Raw genomic sequence first — 16,363 nt, 5'->3', positions numbered from 1 at the left:
AAAAGTAGCACATTTCATTTGTCTTGTAAAAAAAAAAAAAAAAACATGAGAATAAGAAAATCTCATTTGCTTGAGAGATGAGATTCAAATATATATATATATATATATTCCACTGACGAATCCAGAATTCTTAAAGAAGAAGAATTAAAATCTTAACTAGAAATTGTCTAATTTGTTTTGATTCCTGATTTTAATTTCTGTTCTAATATCTTCATTTTTTGTCAGATCGTGATTAATGCATATGCAATACTTTATTTCCCCATTTCTCCAAATCAATCATTAAAAAAATTTATTATTGTTTATTATTTTTTTGGCATTATTCTTGACAATCATTGTTAATCTAATTTCTATGTGAATATGTTATTTAGCATTTAAAATTTCTCAATTTTTTTTTTATGTTTCTTAAACATTATATATCAGAAATTTATAAATTTTATAAACATATGTATTAATAAAATTAAATGTAACATTTGCTACAAAAATAAAAATATAAAAATGTAAAATAACGTAAAAATAATTTGTCTTTTAATGACAAATGTTGATATAAAAAATGTGTTCATAATATAGTATCAAAAAATATTGTACAAAAAATATTTTCGAATCATATTCTGAAATAGTAGAAATAGTAGAAAAAACAAAGTTTTAGTTTGATAAACAGATTAAAAATTGTTTATTTTTTTTGTTATATAATATATACAGATGTATAAATATTTGAATCTAAATAAAAAAAGTCGGAAAATATATATTTTATTAAAATTCAATACTTAAAAACTTATCTTTTAAATTTAATAAGAAATAGACTATAAATAAAATAAAATTTATATCTTTATCAATGAAATGAAATAATATCTAAATAGAAATTTTTTTTTCATACTCTAAATATGCATTGTGAAGAATATTTTATATTTCATATATATAAAATTATAATTAATATCAATATAAAATTGAAATTTTATGTGAATGCACAAATATTCACGATCTAATGATAAAAAATATATCTACATAATTAATATTAAATGAAAGTACGTGATGCAACAATTTTTATTTTAAATATGAAATTTCAAATAATGCATTCTTACCGTTGTTTACAGTTGCAACATTTACATTTTTGTCGGCGAGCATGGTTACTCCATTGGCGACGTAATTCACAAAAGTTATTTAACCATCTACAACTTGGTTTCGGCGGGGTATAGCAATTCCATTCCATTTCTTCAATACATTGATAAGGTAAGCATGCGCTTACTGTACCAGTATTAGTGGGTTGAAAAGTATTACAATCCGTAGGAATGAAACATCCTTCGTTCGTATTTCGACATAAACAAAAGTGAGAATCAACTACAGAACCTCTTTTCATGTGAACATTATCATGGTTTGCTATATTGAAAATGAAATCATTAGAAACATTTTATCTACATGTTAATTTTATAATATGTATTTATTAGTAAAAATAATTTTCAAAATAAAAAGATGTAAAATTATTTTTTTAAAAAATTTAATTTACAGTTTTTGATTTATTTTTATATATAGATATTATTTAAATTGTTTTTTTATTAACCCTTTGCAGGATTCGAGGAGTTCATTATCGAATTATTTGAAATTTTTATTAAATTCGTAATATTGTGACCAAAATAAATCGTAATTATTTCACCTATTCCTGCAACGGGCAGTTATTTCGGCGTATTCATATTACATAGCATAAAAATGAATGATGAAAGATGAGCATTAGTCTATGTAACTGTACATGTATAAAACTCTATGTAGTGTATACGAATCTATATCAGCTTTTCCTCTCCATGAGGAAATTCTTCTGGCAACGTTGTAGCTCTGCACAATACATCAGCCTCATGTATAGAAATAACTGTATATTTTTCAATTTAGTCTTCTTCTTCTATTGATTCGATGTATTGAATTCGAGTTTATAATTTTTTTTTTTTGTATCTTCCAAATTCTTCTTTTTACGTATATTTTTACCTATATATAAATATTGAAATTGCTTCGAATAGCTACTAATATGAGCAAACAAAATCTTCGAGTGTAAAAGATTTGTAAATGTTATATATTTATTAAATCGATCAATAAATTCATGAACATATATATATATATTACTAATATATATTTATATTAAAACTTTAATTTGATAATCATTTATATTATATTATATTATTATTATATTATATTATATTATTATATTATATTATATACATATTATATTATATACATTTTAATGTTCCAGAGCATATTATAAAAAGTAAGAATACAATGTACTCGTATGTGTATTATGAAAATTTTAACCTTTATATATCTTTATATTTTGATAATATTATTCGTAGTTATAATAATTCTTATATTAAAATATTGCCACAAAATAAATAAGTAGAATTTGATTAAGATCCGAAAGATATTTACTTTTTTAAAGCCAATATTCAAAAGCATATATAGGATATCAATAAAATCATATTGAAAATCATTATAGAAAAAAAATGATTTCGTGCAGAAATAAATCGAAAAGAAGAATGATAACTTTTTATTTAGCACTTTTATTTAATATAGTGCTATAACATCTATGTATAACATCTTGTTGATTTTATATTTTAGGTTTCTGATTTCTTTTTAGATGAAAATCCATTGTAATAGAATTTTTCTTATAATTATTTAATTATTACAGATTTTCACACCGTGTTATCCCTGAAAACTACAATTATATCATCGATATAATAGTCTCTCATCATATAGACTCTAGGAGAACTCCAGTTTTGAAGAACTGTATCTAAAAATGTTTAAAATAATTGTGTTCCATTGCAAAAATCGAATATTTATATGATTATTTATAAATTTGTACAAATTGAATATATAATGACAATTATTTTTTTGGTGATCTTTCAAAGCTATTAGTAAAATAAATGTGGTGTAAATTTATCGTTGTATTTATCATAAATTTTTTATATGTGATATCTGAAATTGTGACTTCGTTTAATTTGTAATAAGATCCCATTTTCTATCTTGTTCTTTTTTTTCTTGTTGTGTAAAATAGATTGATTCTTGAAGGATATAACTAATATTTTCCTTGAATTTTATTTTAGTAGATTATGATCTCTAGAGTTAATTATCTTGTCTTTTGCTAATGAAGAATAGTAATTTAATGGATATAATCTGATATTTTGATCGAGTAAAATTGTGCAGCAATTGTTAAGAAATTTTTAAAAATGTTATAAAAGAAATTATTGTTATTTTATTATATACGAATTGTAGAAACAACGCATATATCAAATTTTCTATTTATACATATACTTCTCTTAAGTTCTCGTAATAGTATTGTACGTAAATCTTTTATTCTAACAAATCAAATAAGTTGAATCTTTTTAAAAAGTTGGCTCCAATTATCGCTTTTTGCACAATGAGATGGCTTTGATAATTAATTTCATTCCGTTATATTTCCTTTATAATAATGGAGATTAATTTTTTTTTAATTCCTTCAAAGATGATTCAAATGATTTTTCGCATTTAAACGTAATTTCTTTCCGAATGTTTTATAAAAGAAACAATTCGAAACAATGGAGATTATCTTTCAATCTCTATCTACGCTTTAATTTTTCTTTCGTGGTCTTCTCTGCATCTACGATGTTGGCATTAATTGTGATTCTTTTACTTCTTATTCTTTTAGTTTTTTTTTTCCTTTTTTTCTAAAAAGATTTTTTTTCCAAGTTTCGATACCAGTGTGATAATATATGTTTTTATTGTAAATTTAACAAATTGTTTAACAAAAATAGAAATTCTTTAATTAAATATAGAATGATCTCAAAATGTTGATTAGTAACATTTCAATAGATATTTGATTCTCATTGTTTTTTTATATATTTATTAATAAATATTTTAAAATTCGATTCCGATTTGAATTATTTCGATATACCCGTCGTTATGATAATTATGATAATTCAGGATTATACGTATACGAGTATAAAATATGTTATAATGTAAACTGGGAAATGATAAAAAAAAAAAAGAAAAAAGGAAATGAAAACGAGAACTTTTAATGAAATCAATAAACCAAATTGACTAAAGCAAGGAGAAATATATTTCATACATATTATAATGAATTTAAATAATATATTAATAGTAAATTGACAAAAAAAGAAAGAGAAATATTAGAAACAGTATATTAAGAATGAAAATAATATAAAAGCAACTTTTTTTGTTATAATAAAGAAGCAATAAAAGAAGTAATAGAAATATATGAATATAAAATTAAAATATATGAATATATATAAGAGAATTTAAAAAATGAATAAACAAAACAAAAATGAAAAAGCAAAATAAAAATGAAGTAGAAATGAAAGAAAATAAATGAAAGAAAAAAAAAAAAAAATAAGGAAAAAAGGAAAGAAACAATTCTGTGATTAAATAATATTATAGACAAGTAATAAACTCTATCCGCAAAATACAATAATTTTCAATTACATGAATAATATGTTTTGTTAATATAGATATATTAAATATCCTTAAACTATTTTAATCTAATCTACAAATGTAATAAATATGTATATTATTTACTAACAAATATATATGAATAATTAAGTAAATTGAAATTTTATCTATTATCTTGATTCAATTCTTATTGAATGATTTACCTTATTATATATTTAAATTTTTTTTAAATTAATTATAAATATATATAAATTATATAAAAAAAATATAGTTCAAAAGGAAATAAACAAGATATATTTAACTTAATATATATTTTATACCATAAATTTTCTTTGATAATAAGTTTAATAAATTTAATATAAATTTTTTATTAATTATTATGATAAGATTATTTTACTTTTAAATATAATAACAATTCATAAGAATGAAATAATTTATCTTTGAATAAAAAAAAATAATTGTTATTTGATTTTCAATAAAACAATATTATTAAATGAAGTACAGTAATAAAATATTAATAAAAAAAAAATTAAGTTAAAAAAACAAAATATGAAATATGAATTTTATGTATTAATAATATTTCCAATATATATATATTTTTTAAATATACAATTGCATATGTATACTATAATTTTTTTTAATAATTGATAATCGTTTTGTAAATCTTTACTATAATATGATTTGTCTTATATACATCTTATATACATCTTTTGTATATACATATTTAATTAAAGATTTATATCATTTGAAAAATATATTTGTTTTATATATTCATTTAATATTATCTAAAGAGAGGTTAAGGATATATGTTAATAATTATAAATATTTATTACTGATAAACTAACCACAGATATTGTTATCAACATATACTTCAACTTCTTCTTTTCTTTTGCAATGTGACATATTTGTTTATCAAATATTACAGGATTAAACTTAATTTTGTAACAAGTATGGTACTATTTAATTGGTAATATGGTAATATGATTTCAACTTGTTGGCAGAAATTTAATTTACATGTTGGTTTGGTTTATTGAGTTTTGTAGGAGAGAAGATCTTCTACTGTCTTATTAAATGTTTTTTTTATGTCAATACTATGAATTTGATGATGGACATGATATATAATATCCTGATTAGTTTAGATTGATAAATAATATAATATATATTATATTAGGAAATATATAATATATATTAGGAAATATTCCATATCGTTATTCTTAATCTCTTTTATACATAATTAAATCTTTTTTATTTACGAAGAGAGTAAAATTGCTTGATTATTTTAATAGAACTAGTAATAGAACTGCAATAAATACATTTTTGGTAAAAAAAATATATACGTAGTGATTTAAAAATATAAATTATAATAACTTTAAACAAGATAATAATAATTTTTCATTATATGAATTATAATCAATATATATTTATTAAAATTAAATGATTAATTAAATTATTCTTACAATAGTATTAATTTAAAAGAAACAAAGAAAAAATTTAAAAAATTTAAAATTTTAAAAAATTGAGATTTATTAAAGAGTGAAGAAAATAGTTATAAAAAAAAAAAGAAAAAGGAAGAGGAAGAGAATGAAGAGAGGAAAAAGAAAAACTATTAAATTAATGATTAAATAATAAATAAATTTGATTATTATTCTAATACTTAACTTAAATCTTAAAATAAATGTTAATAATAATAATTATAAATATATATAAAAAATAAAATATGAATTAAATATTTGAAATTATACAATAGTATTATATATGTAATATTAATATTCATATATATAAATATATTTATTATATTTTTTTATATATTTTATATTGTTATAATTAAACTGATTTTATTTAAATGAACATAATTAAAAACAATATTTACAACAAACAATATTAAAAATAATATATACAAAATAATACTATTATAAATTTTTTTATTTAATAATAATAAATTAAATAATTTTATAATTTTAAAATATAATAAAATTAAATTAGATATTTAAAAATTAATTTAAAAATATATATTTGTTTTAGTTACATGTTATTTTATTATAAAATTAATATTATTAACAAAAAATATTATTTTTATAATATACATGTACACATATTTAAATATATATATAAAATACCGTATTAATTATATATCAATATATATTACATACATATTAAATATATATATATATATATTTTTTCAATTATTGCACATTTTTTTGAATAAACAAAGTTATAAAAATTATATATTGCTTTATGTTTCGAAATATAACATTGTTTATTTTATTTTACTTAGATTGTAAACATATTTATATAATTATAATATTGTTTATAATTTATTTTAATATCGAGTAAAAATAATACTACATTATAATTAATTAATTATATATACATTATTATACATACTTGTACAAAATACAAATGTAACAAAATACGTACTAGTACTTATGTTATGTACACAATCTATGGATAAATGAGCTAATGCGCATGGTAATGAAACCGGGAGAAGCGTGTGTATATCGTATCGGTCACGTGTGACAGGAATTTTTCTTTTTTTAAGTAAGTATAACATTTTAAATATATATCATTTATATATATATATGAAAATATATATATATAAATATTCCATATTATATATGAAAATTTCGTATAAAATTTCATAAGTAGTTATTTAGTGATTGGTAGACAGCGTTACAAAGACACGCTATTCGCGTTGTATTATATAAAAATAATTTGTGAAACGATATTTTGTAGATGACGTTATATTTTATACTAATCCGAAAAATACCAACAGTGATTTAATATAATTTTAAATTGACTTTTATTAATTCATCGGTAATTAGGAGGCGTGGCATTTTATGTAGCTCCGTATGCTTTGTACTCACGTTTGGACACGTGCACTTATGATATGTATGCCATGTCATATGTATATACACGCGTGTAGAAGCATGTTTCGAACCTAACAAAGAAACTTATAATATAGTTAAATGTGATGATAATATAATATCAAAAACATTAGAAATTAAATTTTTATTAAATCATTATATTGCATTACTACGGACAAAGTATAATTTCATAATGTAAGTATATCTAAATTGTTCATTTACAATTCTGTATCACTTCATTTGACAATTTGATTCTTATCGATTGTTCATATTTATACGAACGGTAATTAACTGTAAACTTTGTATTTTCTATTATAAAATTTAACTGTTAACGATTTTAAGTATTTATTTCAAAATAAAACGCAAAATTAGTTTTTATATTCATTTTATATCAAAATTCAAATTATGCTATCGTTATGTGTCAAATATAACCTCAAATAAACGCGTGGTTGTTTGGTTACAGTATATGAAGTATCATAATTATTCTATTATTTTCAATTACGAATTGGTGTGTGAGCTGCAAGATAAGTTTTTAGTATTATTGAATATTGTGACATGGAAACTGGATATTTAAATTTTCACGATGAAGAACAATTTCCTGATTTTTCATTATCTTTGGAACAGGTAACAAATTTATTAAATTTTTATTAAATATAACGAATATTTCCATAATTTCTTGTATTTAAATTTTATTTATTTACATTCTTATTTATAGTATATATCAGCAAAATATTTATATAACAATATATTAGAATATTACAATATTTTCTTTCATTTATATTTAAATTTTTATTTTGATATTACGATTACAATGATATTCTAATAATATTGATGTAGATATTTTAATTAATATTATTAAATTTTAATTAATATTAATCTTTATTTCTTATAATTATATATAATATTATTCTTTAGATTTGTCTATTAAATATGCAATTAATTTTTTTTTAAATTTTATAAATTATGATTGAATTATGATTGTTTATATCTAAAACTTAATATTGTTATTAAAAAAAAAATAAGTCTCATAAAAGCTTATAAAACTTAAAAATATAAAAATGTAATAATATATTACATATAATAATATATTTTATCGTATGTTTTAATAGAATTTAATGGAAAAACCTCAAGATTTATTAATGCATATGGTTGAAAATGATTTTGATTATATGGAAACACATCTTGATATCACAAATCCTGATAGATTATGGAATAAGGAACACGAGTAAGTTATAAATTTAAAATTTAATCAATTAATAATAATTTTATAATTTAAAATAATTTTTATAATTTTATAAAATTTAATATTTTATAATTTCAGACATAATGAGGATACAGATGAAATGTCAATTTCAGAAATTTCTAATATTTCTAAAATTGACAGTATTAAAGAAGATTTTGCAAAAGTTCTTACAGATTGGCATGAGCATATCGGTTATTTACAGGTTTCGCTAATTCTTTGGTTCGTTAATTTTATTATCTTTAACGATCCAATTTGTCATTCAGAATTTTGTTTCAGACTTCAGACATCGATGAATATATGGATATTATAGGATTAAGTATGAATGGAACAGATAAAAGAAATTTTTGTACTTCAGAAAATATACTTCAAGATGAACAAGCAATACATAGCTTAGAATCTAATTTTCTTATAATGAAACAAGAAGATTTAGAAAAAGAATCTCTTCATGTTAATCAGAGTACATCCGGTTTGAAAAGCACCGATAAAGGCATAATAGATTTATAATTTATTTAATAAGTTTTTCATTCATTCAATAAGTATTTTTATGATTATACAAATTTTTTTTTATAGAGTACATAACAGAAAATAATTCATATCATAAAATTGGTGACTTTATGAAAAATGATAATAAGAAATTAGAAACAGAAGGTAAATCATTGTTAATAGAATCTGAACATTTAAAAAAGCAAAAAAAGAACATACATAAATATGATAGCATAGGAATCAATACAAGTACAAATGTACTAGCAAAGCAAAAAAAGAAAAAAAGAGAAAAATGCTTACAACGCAAAAAAGATACACGAAACGATAATAATAAATCTGATCAAGATAATAAATCTGATAATCAATTACCAGGTATTTTATTGAAACTTATATGTAAATATTTATTTATAAAAATTATTCATAAATTCATCATATTGATTTTCTTTTTTATCAAAGTTTTGGAAGCAGGAGATGTTAAAAGTTTATTAGAACAATTTGAAGCTTCCGAAAGTACTTTAGTATCAAATTATCCACCTGTCAGAATAAATAGGGAATATGAGTTGGATACATCTATAAAATCTAATGAAATTCAACAATGCATAAAGCAATCTCAAATTTCAAATCTACATAAAAATATCAGAGATGCTTTACCAAAAGAAGTTGTTGAAAATATAAAGGTAATTATATAACTAATTAGTATAATAAAAAAATATTTAGAATAAAAATAAAGATAAAATTCATTAAATTGTATCATATATTAGACATCTGCACGCAAAAAGGTGATTTCAGTAATACCTGCAATGCCTAATATTCAAAATACTAGTCGCAACAATGGAACACGTATGCAGGATGCTGCTGCATCATTGTTTCGAAATAAGCTTTTAAAAATAGTTAAGTATAAATAATTTATAATAATATAATAATATATATTTATTACATTATATGTATAATAATATTTATCTATAGATAGATAAATATTATTATATATATAAATGTATTTTTAATATATAGAAGAATATATATATATATATATATATATATATAATAAGTATCACTTTGATACTTAGAGAAGAGCTGAATCTAAACTCTTATGAATTATTTCTTTTTAATTTTATCTCTTTCATAACAGTAAGCAAATAATTTTTTGTGCGTGCAATAAGATTTATTATCATCATTGCTATTATCATTATTATAATTGTTGCTATATCGTAAAGAAAATTAAAAGTTGTTAATCATTATTTAATATAATAAATTAATATAACGATTATTGCATTACATCAGGTGACAAATAATACACAAAATACACAAAATAAGACCATCGATGGTGGACTAGTTCAACTGGATCATGATTATTGTAGTACTAATTCTTCAACTAGTAATTTAGATAGCAATAGTGAGTATGAAAGTATGATTTGCTGCTACTAAAAAAATTATATTTGTTGAAAGAAAAATAATGACCAACTATCTATCTCATTTATTATACAGCATATGAAAAACAATCGTTTTCATCGCATAGAAATATTATAAAAAATAAGGAATATTCAACTGAAAGTAATTCAAAGAAGGATAGTGGTTTAGAATCAGGCGAAGCAAGTGATAACAGTGAAGAACAAACAGGAATTACAACAATTAATGATATTCAAGTTAATAAATCTATGAAAGAATCACAAAATGAAACAAATTGTCGAAAGGAAACATTAGCAAATGAAGAAAATTCTCATAAAATTAATATTTCAAATAATGCTTCAAATTGCGTTATTTCTCATAGACAAAATATATCTACAAATAATTCAATATCTCAAATGAAAATGCATTCAGCTTTAACAACAAATATTTTGCAAATACAAGATGTTGTAAATAAAACAAAATCTATAAAAACAGGAAATCAGAGAATAAAACAAATGGTTTCTGTATTAAAAAAACCTAATATACAAGCACCTATTGTTAAAGTTATTCCTAATGAAAGTATAGTAACTACTACTAATAGCTTACACGATAAAGTTCAGAATATTATTGTTCAAAACAATGAAAAAACATGTTCAGAAAAAGAAGAAAAAAGACCTCCTCGTAAAAAATTAAATTTAGCAGAATACAGAAGTAGAAGAGAACAAAATCGTAGTGACAATAGTAGAACAAATTCACCAGTGCAACCTATGAAACTAATATATGTTCATCACGCTTCCACTACAACTGAACCAATTAAAGATGACCCTCAAAATTTAATCTGGTCAGAAAGAGAAATTGTGTCAGTTTTGAAACCAAAACAAGATATAGATGAGAAAAAAGTTTGTCCAAAACCTTCCACTTGTGAAATAGGAATTCAAACTTATGAAACAGTATTTGAATTTCCTCCGAAATCTTTAATCGATGTTGATGAGAGACATAAGCAACAAAGGTAAAAAAAAATATTTTTATTCAATTTGATATCATTTTTATAATAAAAATGTATTATAAAATTTATAATTTTTTATATTTATAATTTTTTTTTAATTTATATATAAAATTATTAATTTTCATTTTTACATTCAATTTTATTTTTTTATTTTGTCCAAAAAATATTTGATATTCAATCAATTTCATATTTTTTATCATTGCATTCATATAAATGTTACATATGAAAATGGAAAATATTGGTTAACATCGATGTAATTAATGCGATCCTATATTTTTCAATTATTGTTTTAAGTATAATAATAAATTTAATAAAAAAGAAATATATATATATATCTGCTTAATAAATATCTATATTAAATTTAAAAAGTAAAAGTAAAAAACAAATTGATTTTTTTTTACATGAAATAAATAATCAATAATTTATGTATTTCTATAAACTTCATAATTTTCAGGAACAATAACGTACAAGATAAAAGTCAACGATCTCATAAAAAACATGGAATTAGTTCTAATTTGAGTCGATCTAGATCAAGAAGTAATAGTAAAAGCAGAAGCAGGAGCAGAAGTAGTACTAATCGAAGTAGATCTCGTAAACGCAATAATACAGGTCATCGAAAAATAAGTCGACGTAGCTCCGTTAGCTCAAATAGTACTTGGTCATCACGATCACGATCTCGATCTCGATCACGATCACGATCACGATTACGATCACGATCACGATCACGATCACAATCACGATCGCAATCGCGGTCACGTTCACGATCACGTTCACGTTTACGTTCGCGTTTGCGTTCGCGTTCGCGTTCGCGTTCACGTTCACGCTCGCGTTCACGTTCATGTTCACATTCACGCTCGCGTTTACGTTTACGTTCACGTTCACGTTCACGTTCACGTTTACGTTTACGTTTACGTCCTCGTTCACGTTCGGATACAAGATCTACTTTTAGTTCAGGATCAAGATATTCACGATCACGTTCTAGATCAAGATCTCAATCATCTTCTCGATATTCTAGTTGTTCTAGGTAAATAATTATAAATTATTTATTAATATTATTTATATATTATTATATAATATTATATAATATAATATAAATTATATAATATTAATTATAAAGTTTTAATAAATAATTGATTAATTAGCTCTAGCTTAAAAAAAAAATATAAAAATATTTATAGGTCTTCATCTCGTTCAAATTTCGGAAGGAATAAGTGGTCAAGAAGGAGAAGAAGACAAGAAAGAAGATATCATACTAGTTATGATAGACATAGGCAATATTCTATGGGCAATTATCATAATTATAGGGATTGGAGAAGGTAAATAATTTGAAATAATTTTAAAATTGCCAATTTTTTATTCATAAAAAAAAAGCATAATTTATCCTACATTCTTTTTAAGTTAAATTTTCATGTTTCAAGAATTAATTTATAATGTTTTGCTATTTTTAAACAAATTTTTATGCGTTGAAATTGAAATTGAGACATTACAATGTAATTTTAAAATTATTGGCATGTACAATTATACCATATAACGAATATTATATATAAATATATTTGTCTATAGAATAAGCTTTACTTAAAATTATAATAAATTTTCTTCATCTTTTTTTTGGATTCATAAATTGAATTATAAAATAATAACATATAAATATTTTTATTCATTTTAGACAAAGCGAATGAATTTAAGATTCGAAATGATATGTATATATTTATGTTTCTTTAAAAAAAATTATTTAATTTTTTAAACTTTATAATCATTTAACTTTATAAAATTTTCGAGAAAAATTAAATTAATATCAGAAAGATAGAAATAAAGATTTCAATTAAGAAATAATTATAAATCACTTAAGATATATAATAATTATAATAATTGTATGATTTCTCTTCACAAAGTTCTGACAATTCAAAGATTTCATTTAATTTGAAAATTTAATGATTCTTTAATCTTCTTTTTCTTTTTAGCTATATATCGTAATTTTTCATTCAAAACTTCTTTCAAAAGTTCAAACTCAATTTTTATACGATTGAAAAATTGATAAACTTCTTCATAGACGAAGTCATTTATGTATATTAAATTTTTTGTACTTATATATATATTTATTAGATCACCTCCAACTTCGTATCGGCGATCCTATCCTGAAAATTGGTATGATCGAGAGAAACAAAAACAAGTAGAAGAGCGAAGAGTTATTTATGTTGGACGCTTGGATGAAGGAATCACTAAAGCTGATTTACGTAGAAGATTCGAAACTTTTGGTCCTGTAGTAGATATTAGTGTACATTTTCGTGAGCATGGGTAATTTTTTCATATTTTGTTTTATATTTGATTCTTTATTATTATTTTCATAAAAACATAACGAATTTACATTATATATTTACATATACATTTACATTATCCTTTGTTTATTTTAGCGATAACTATGGTTTCGTAACTTTTGCTTATAAAAACGATGCCTACGAGGCTGTAGAGCACGGTAATGACGATCCAAGTTTACCAAGATACGATTTATGTTTCGGAGGTCGACGTGCTTTTTGCAAAGTGAAATATGCCGATCTTGGTACGTATCATATTAAATATTTAACGAAAAAATAATTCATTTAAAAAAAAATTATCTTAACAAATCTATCAAAAATAATTTTTTATTTTGTATTTCCGATTAAAATATGAAAATTAATTTATTAATTTATTTATTTGATTTTGCTAGTATCGAATAAAACAAGAATATTCCATATAGTCAAAGATTTTTAATATCATGAGAATAATTACAAGCAAAAGAAAGATATTTATTTAGAATAAAATCAATATAGCGTTGAATTTAAAATGTACAAATAATATTTTTTTTTTTGGCAGATGGTATGGCGAGCAGTTCACTTAATAATGGTCACATGTTACAAGATAATGAAGATAACACATTTGATCTTCTATTAAAAGAAGCAAAAGCAAAATTACGTAAAAGAAAGGTTTGACATATGTACTATTTGCTAGTTTTAAATGTTATTTAAAAAATTAGCAAAGATGTCATCAATAATATTTGGAACAAAAATAAGTGGAGAGATCTATACTAGTATTTTCCACTAACAGAAATATAGTAAAAGTTACAGAATAATTGTTATAGAGTATAAATAAGTGTTGCAATATCGCACTTGTAATAAAAAATAATAATTAACAGCTGTATTTTTTGAATTAATTGAAAATATCAATAATTTAAATATGTATAGGATTTTGATATTTTCAATAATAATGAAAGTATTAGATCTTTTCTATGTAAAAGTCTGCTTAGTTAAAAATATGTATATGACTCTATATAATAGATTTTATTTTACTCGTGATTTTTATAAATAATTTATTGAACGTAATACAATTAATTACACACGCTCTCCTGGGTGGACGCATTTAAAGTAGACAAAAATAATTGTAATTTAAATATTTTAACTTGAAAAATGCATTCAAATCATCATCATCATAATAGATATTTGTTCACAATTATTTGTTACGTAAAGAAACGTAACGTTTTCATTGTCTTCAAAAATATCATGTACCGATCGAAATGAAATATATCATGGATTAAAAGCTCTCAAAAACTTATACGTTTATATAGAAATACATAAATATATAAACAAAAAATAATTTAATCGGATTTGTATGTATCATATATAATACATTTATCTTATTTTTTAATAATTATAATTTTTAGAATGATTTAAGGTGCGTTTAATGTTAAATGTATATATAATACGGTATATATGCGTATTTAAACTTATTTTTACTTACAATTATTTTTACTTACAATTTAATATATATAGAAATTAATTTTCATATCTCCACAAATTAAAATCCCATTCACATTTATTATATTATATATTATATAAATTTTTAAATATATTATCACTTTTTACCTTTAAATAGTTTAAAAATAAAATAAACTTTTTTCACATAAGTTTTTATTTTTATATACAAAATAATATTTTGAAAATAATATTTTAATATTCTTTATAAATATATATCATTATTTTTAGTAGACATTTTTCCTTGTTAGTTTTTCATCCAATAATATAATATTATAATTAGATTTCAAATTTAATATAAATTTCACATAGATTAATATCGAATATTTAAAAAAATTTAAAGGTAAGAAATGAAAATATTTATTATAGAATTTTAATTAGATATATTTTATTTTAAGTGGAAATTGATGACTTTAAACATTAAATTTAATAGTTTTATAGATGTAATTAAGTACGATGATGAATTATTGAAAAGAAAAAATTTAAAAATTTATAAGAATGAAATTATAAATTAATAGTTCCTATTATATAATAAAAATATAAATATTTGTTTTCAATTTTGAGAAATATCATAATTTCTCTTCACGATGAAACGTCAATTTTTATATATCTGAATTGTAATAATTTTTATGAAACGTGTGCTGTACTCATGTTGATGAAATATTAACATTTAGTCGGCTAATGTTATAAATGTAATTGTTTATGTATTACTTAATTATATTATAAATTTGACACGATATAATAGATGAATCACAAATTAGAATATTTTTATTTGATAATAAAAATATACAAAAAAGAAGTACCTATGTTTATTGAATCGTATATTGCCAATCATTATTAAATTTAACATAGATTATTATTTATATTTTTTACATAGATTAAAATATTTTATTAATATATATATATCAAATTTATTTATTGTATAATTATCATATATATTACAAACGAAAATCGCAAAAGTATTCGAACAGTTAATTGATAATATTTTACAAATTATCATCTCTTCCTTTTTCTTTTTTCTTTGGCATTAATCATAATATTTTTTTAAAATAATTTTTTTTTCACTTCAAATATATATAAAGTAAAGCATATTGCATTCATAAGAAACATTTAATGATTCTTTCATATAATTTTGCATTTATTTTAAATTTTATATAATTTTAATAGTCATATC

The 16,363-nt window shown here is 21.0% G+C and overlaps 2 protein-coding genes across 6 annotated transcripts in view; one reads left to right on the top strand and one right to left on the bottom strand.

The window, feature by feature from the left end:
- LOC102680666 (protein ecdysoneless) overlaps positions 1 to 1,220 on the bottom strand; it is a 6,428-nt gene extending 5,208 nt beyond the window's left edge. Inside the window, exon 1 of one of the 2 annotated variants that reach the window (XM_006619877.2) lies at positions 1,080 to 1,220. In XM_006619877.2, the coding sequence (XP_006619940.1) occupies positions 1,080 to 1,122 (43 nt within the window). In that variant the 5' untranslated portion in view covers positions 1,123 to 1,220. The remainder of the gene's footprint in view (positions 1 to 1,079) is intronic. The other variant, XM_031512489.1, reaches the window with a different exon arrangement.
- Positions 1,221 to 6,828: 5,608 nt separating this feature from the next.
- LOC102679214 (NK-tumor recognition protein-like) lies at positions 6,829 to 14,839 on the top strand. 4 transcript variants are annotated; one of them, XM_031512486.1, is made up of 15 exons: positions 6,829 to 6,960; positions 7,750 to 7,910; positions 8,396 to 8,511; positions 8,608 to 8,731; positions 8,806 to 9,016; positions 9,100 to 9,384; positions 9,469 to 9,689; positions 9,774 to 9,902; positions 10,294 to 10,405; positions 10,498 to 11,407; positions 11,859 to 12,428; positions 12,583 to 12,720; positions 13,508 to 13,699; positions 13,816 to 13,961; positions 14,255 to 14,839. In XM_031512486.1, the coding sequence occupies exons 2-15, from the start codon at positions 7,842 to 7,844 to the stop codon at positions 14,368 to 14,370; spliced, it is 3,339 nt and encodes a 1,112-aa protein (XP_031368346.1). In that variant the 5' UTR covers positions 6,829 to 6,960; positions 7,750 to 7,841; the 3' UTR covers positions 14,371 to 14,839. The 4 variants fall into 4 exon arrangements, with proteins under 4 accessions (XP_031368346.1, XP_031368348.1, XP_031368347.1 ...); XM_031512488.1 differs by having other exon boundaries at positions 8,608 to 8,748; XM_031512487.1 differs by lacking the exon at positions 6,829 to 6,960 and adding an exon at positions 7,081 to 7,481 and having other exon boundaries at positions 9,792 to 9,902.
- Positions 14,840 to 16,363: the final 1,524 nt, after the last annotated feature.

Source organism: Apis dorsata, unplaced genomic scaffold, assembly GCF_000469605.1.
Source record: "Apis dorsata unplaced genomic scaffold, Apis dorsata 1.3 scaffold_446, whole genome shotgun sequence".
Taxonomy (NCBI): domain Eukaryota; kingdom Metazoa; phylum Arthropoda; class Insecta; order Hymenoptera; family Apidae; genus Apis; species Apis dorsata.
This window is presented reverse-complemented; position numbering and strand designations above follow the sequence as displayed.

Coding starts and splice junctions, on each gene's coding strand:
- LOC102679214 (XM_031512486.1), top strand. CDS start 7,842: ATGGAAACTGGATATTTAAATTTTCACGATGAAGAACAATTTCCTGAT. Junction 8,512..8,607: donor TTATGGAATAAGGAACACGA/GTAAGTTATAAA, acceptor TTATAATTTCAG/ACATAATGAGGATACAGATG. Junction 12,429..12,582: donor CGATATTCTAGTTGTTCTAG/GTAAATAATTAT, acceptor AAATATTTATAG/GTCTTCATCTCGTTCAAATT.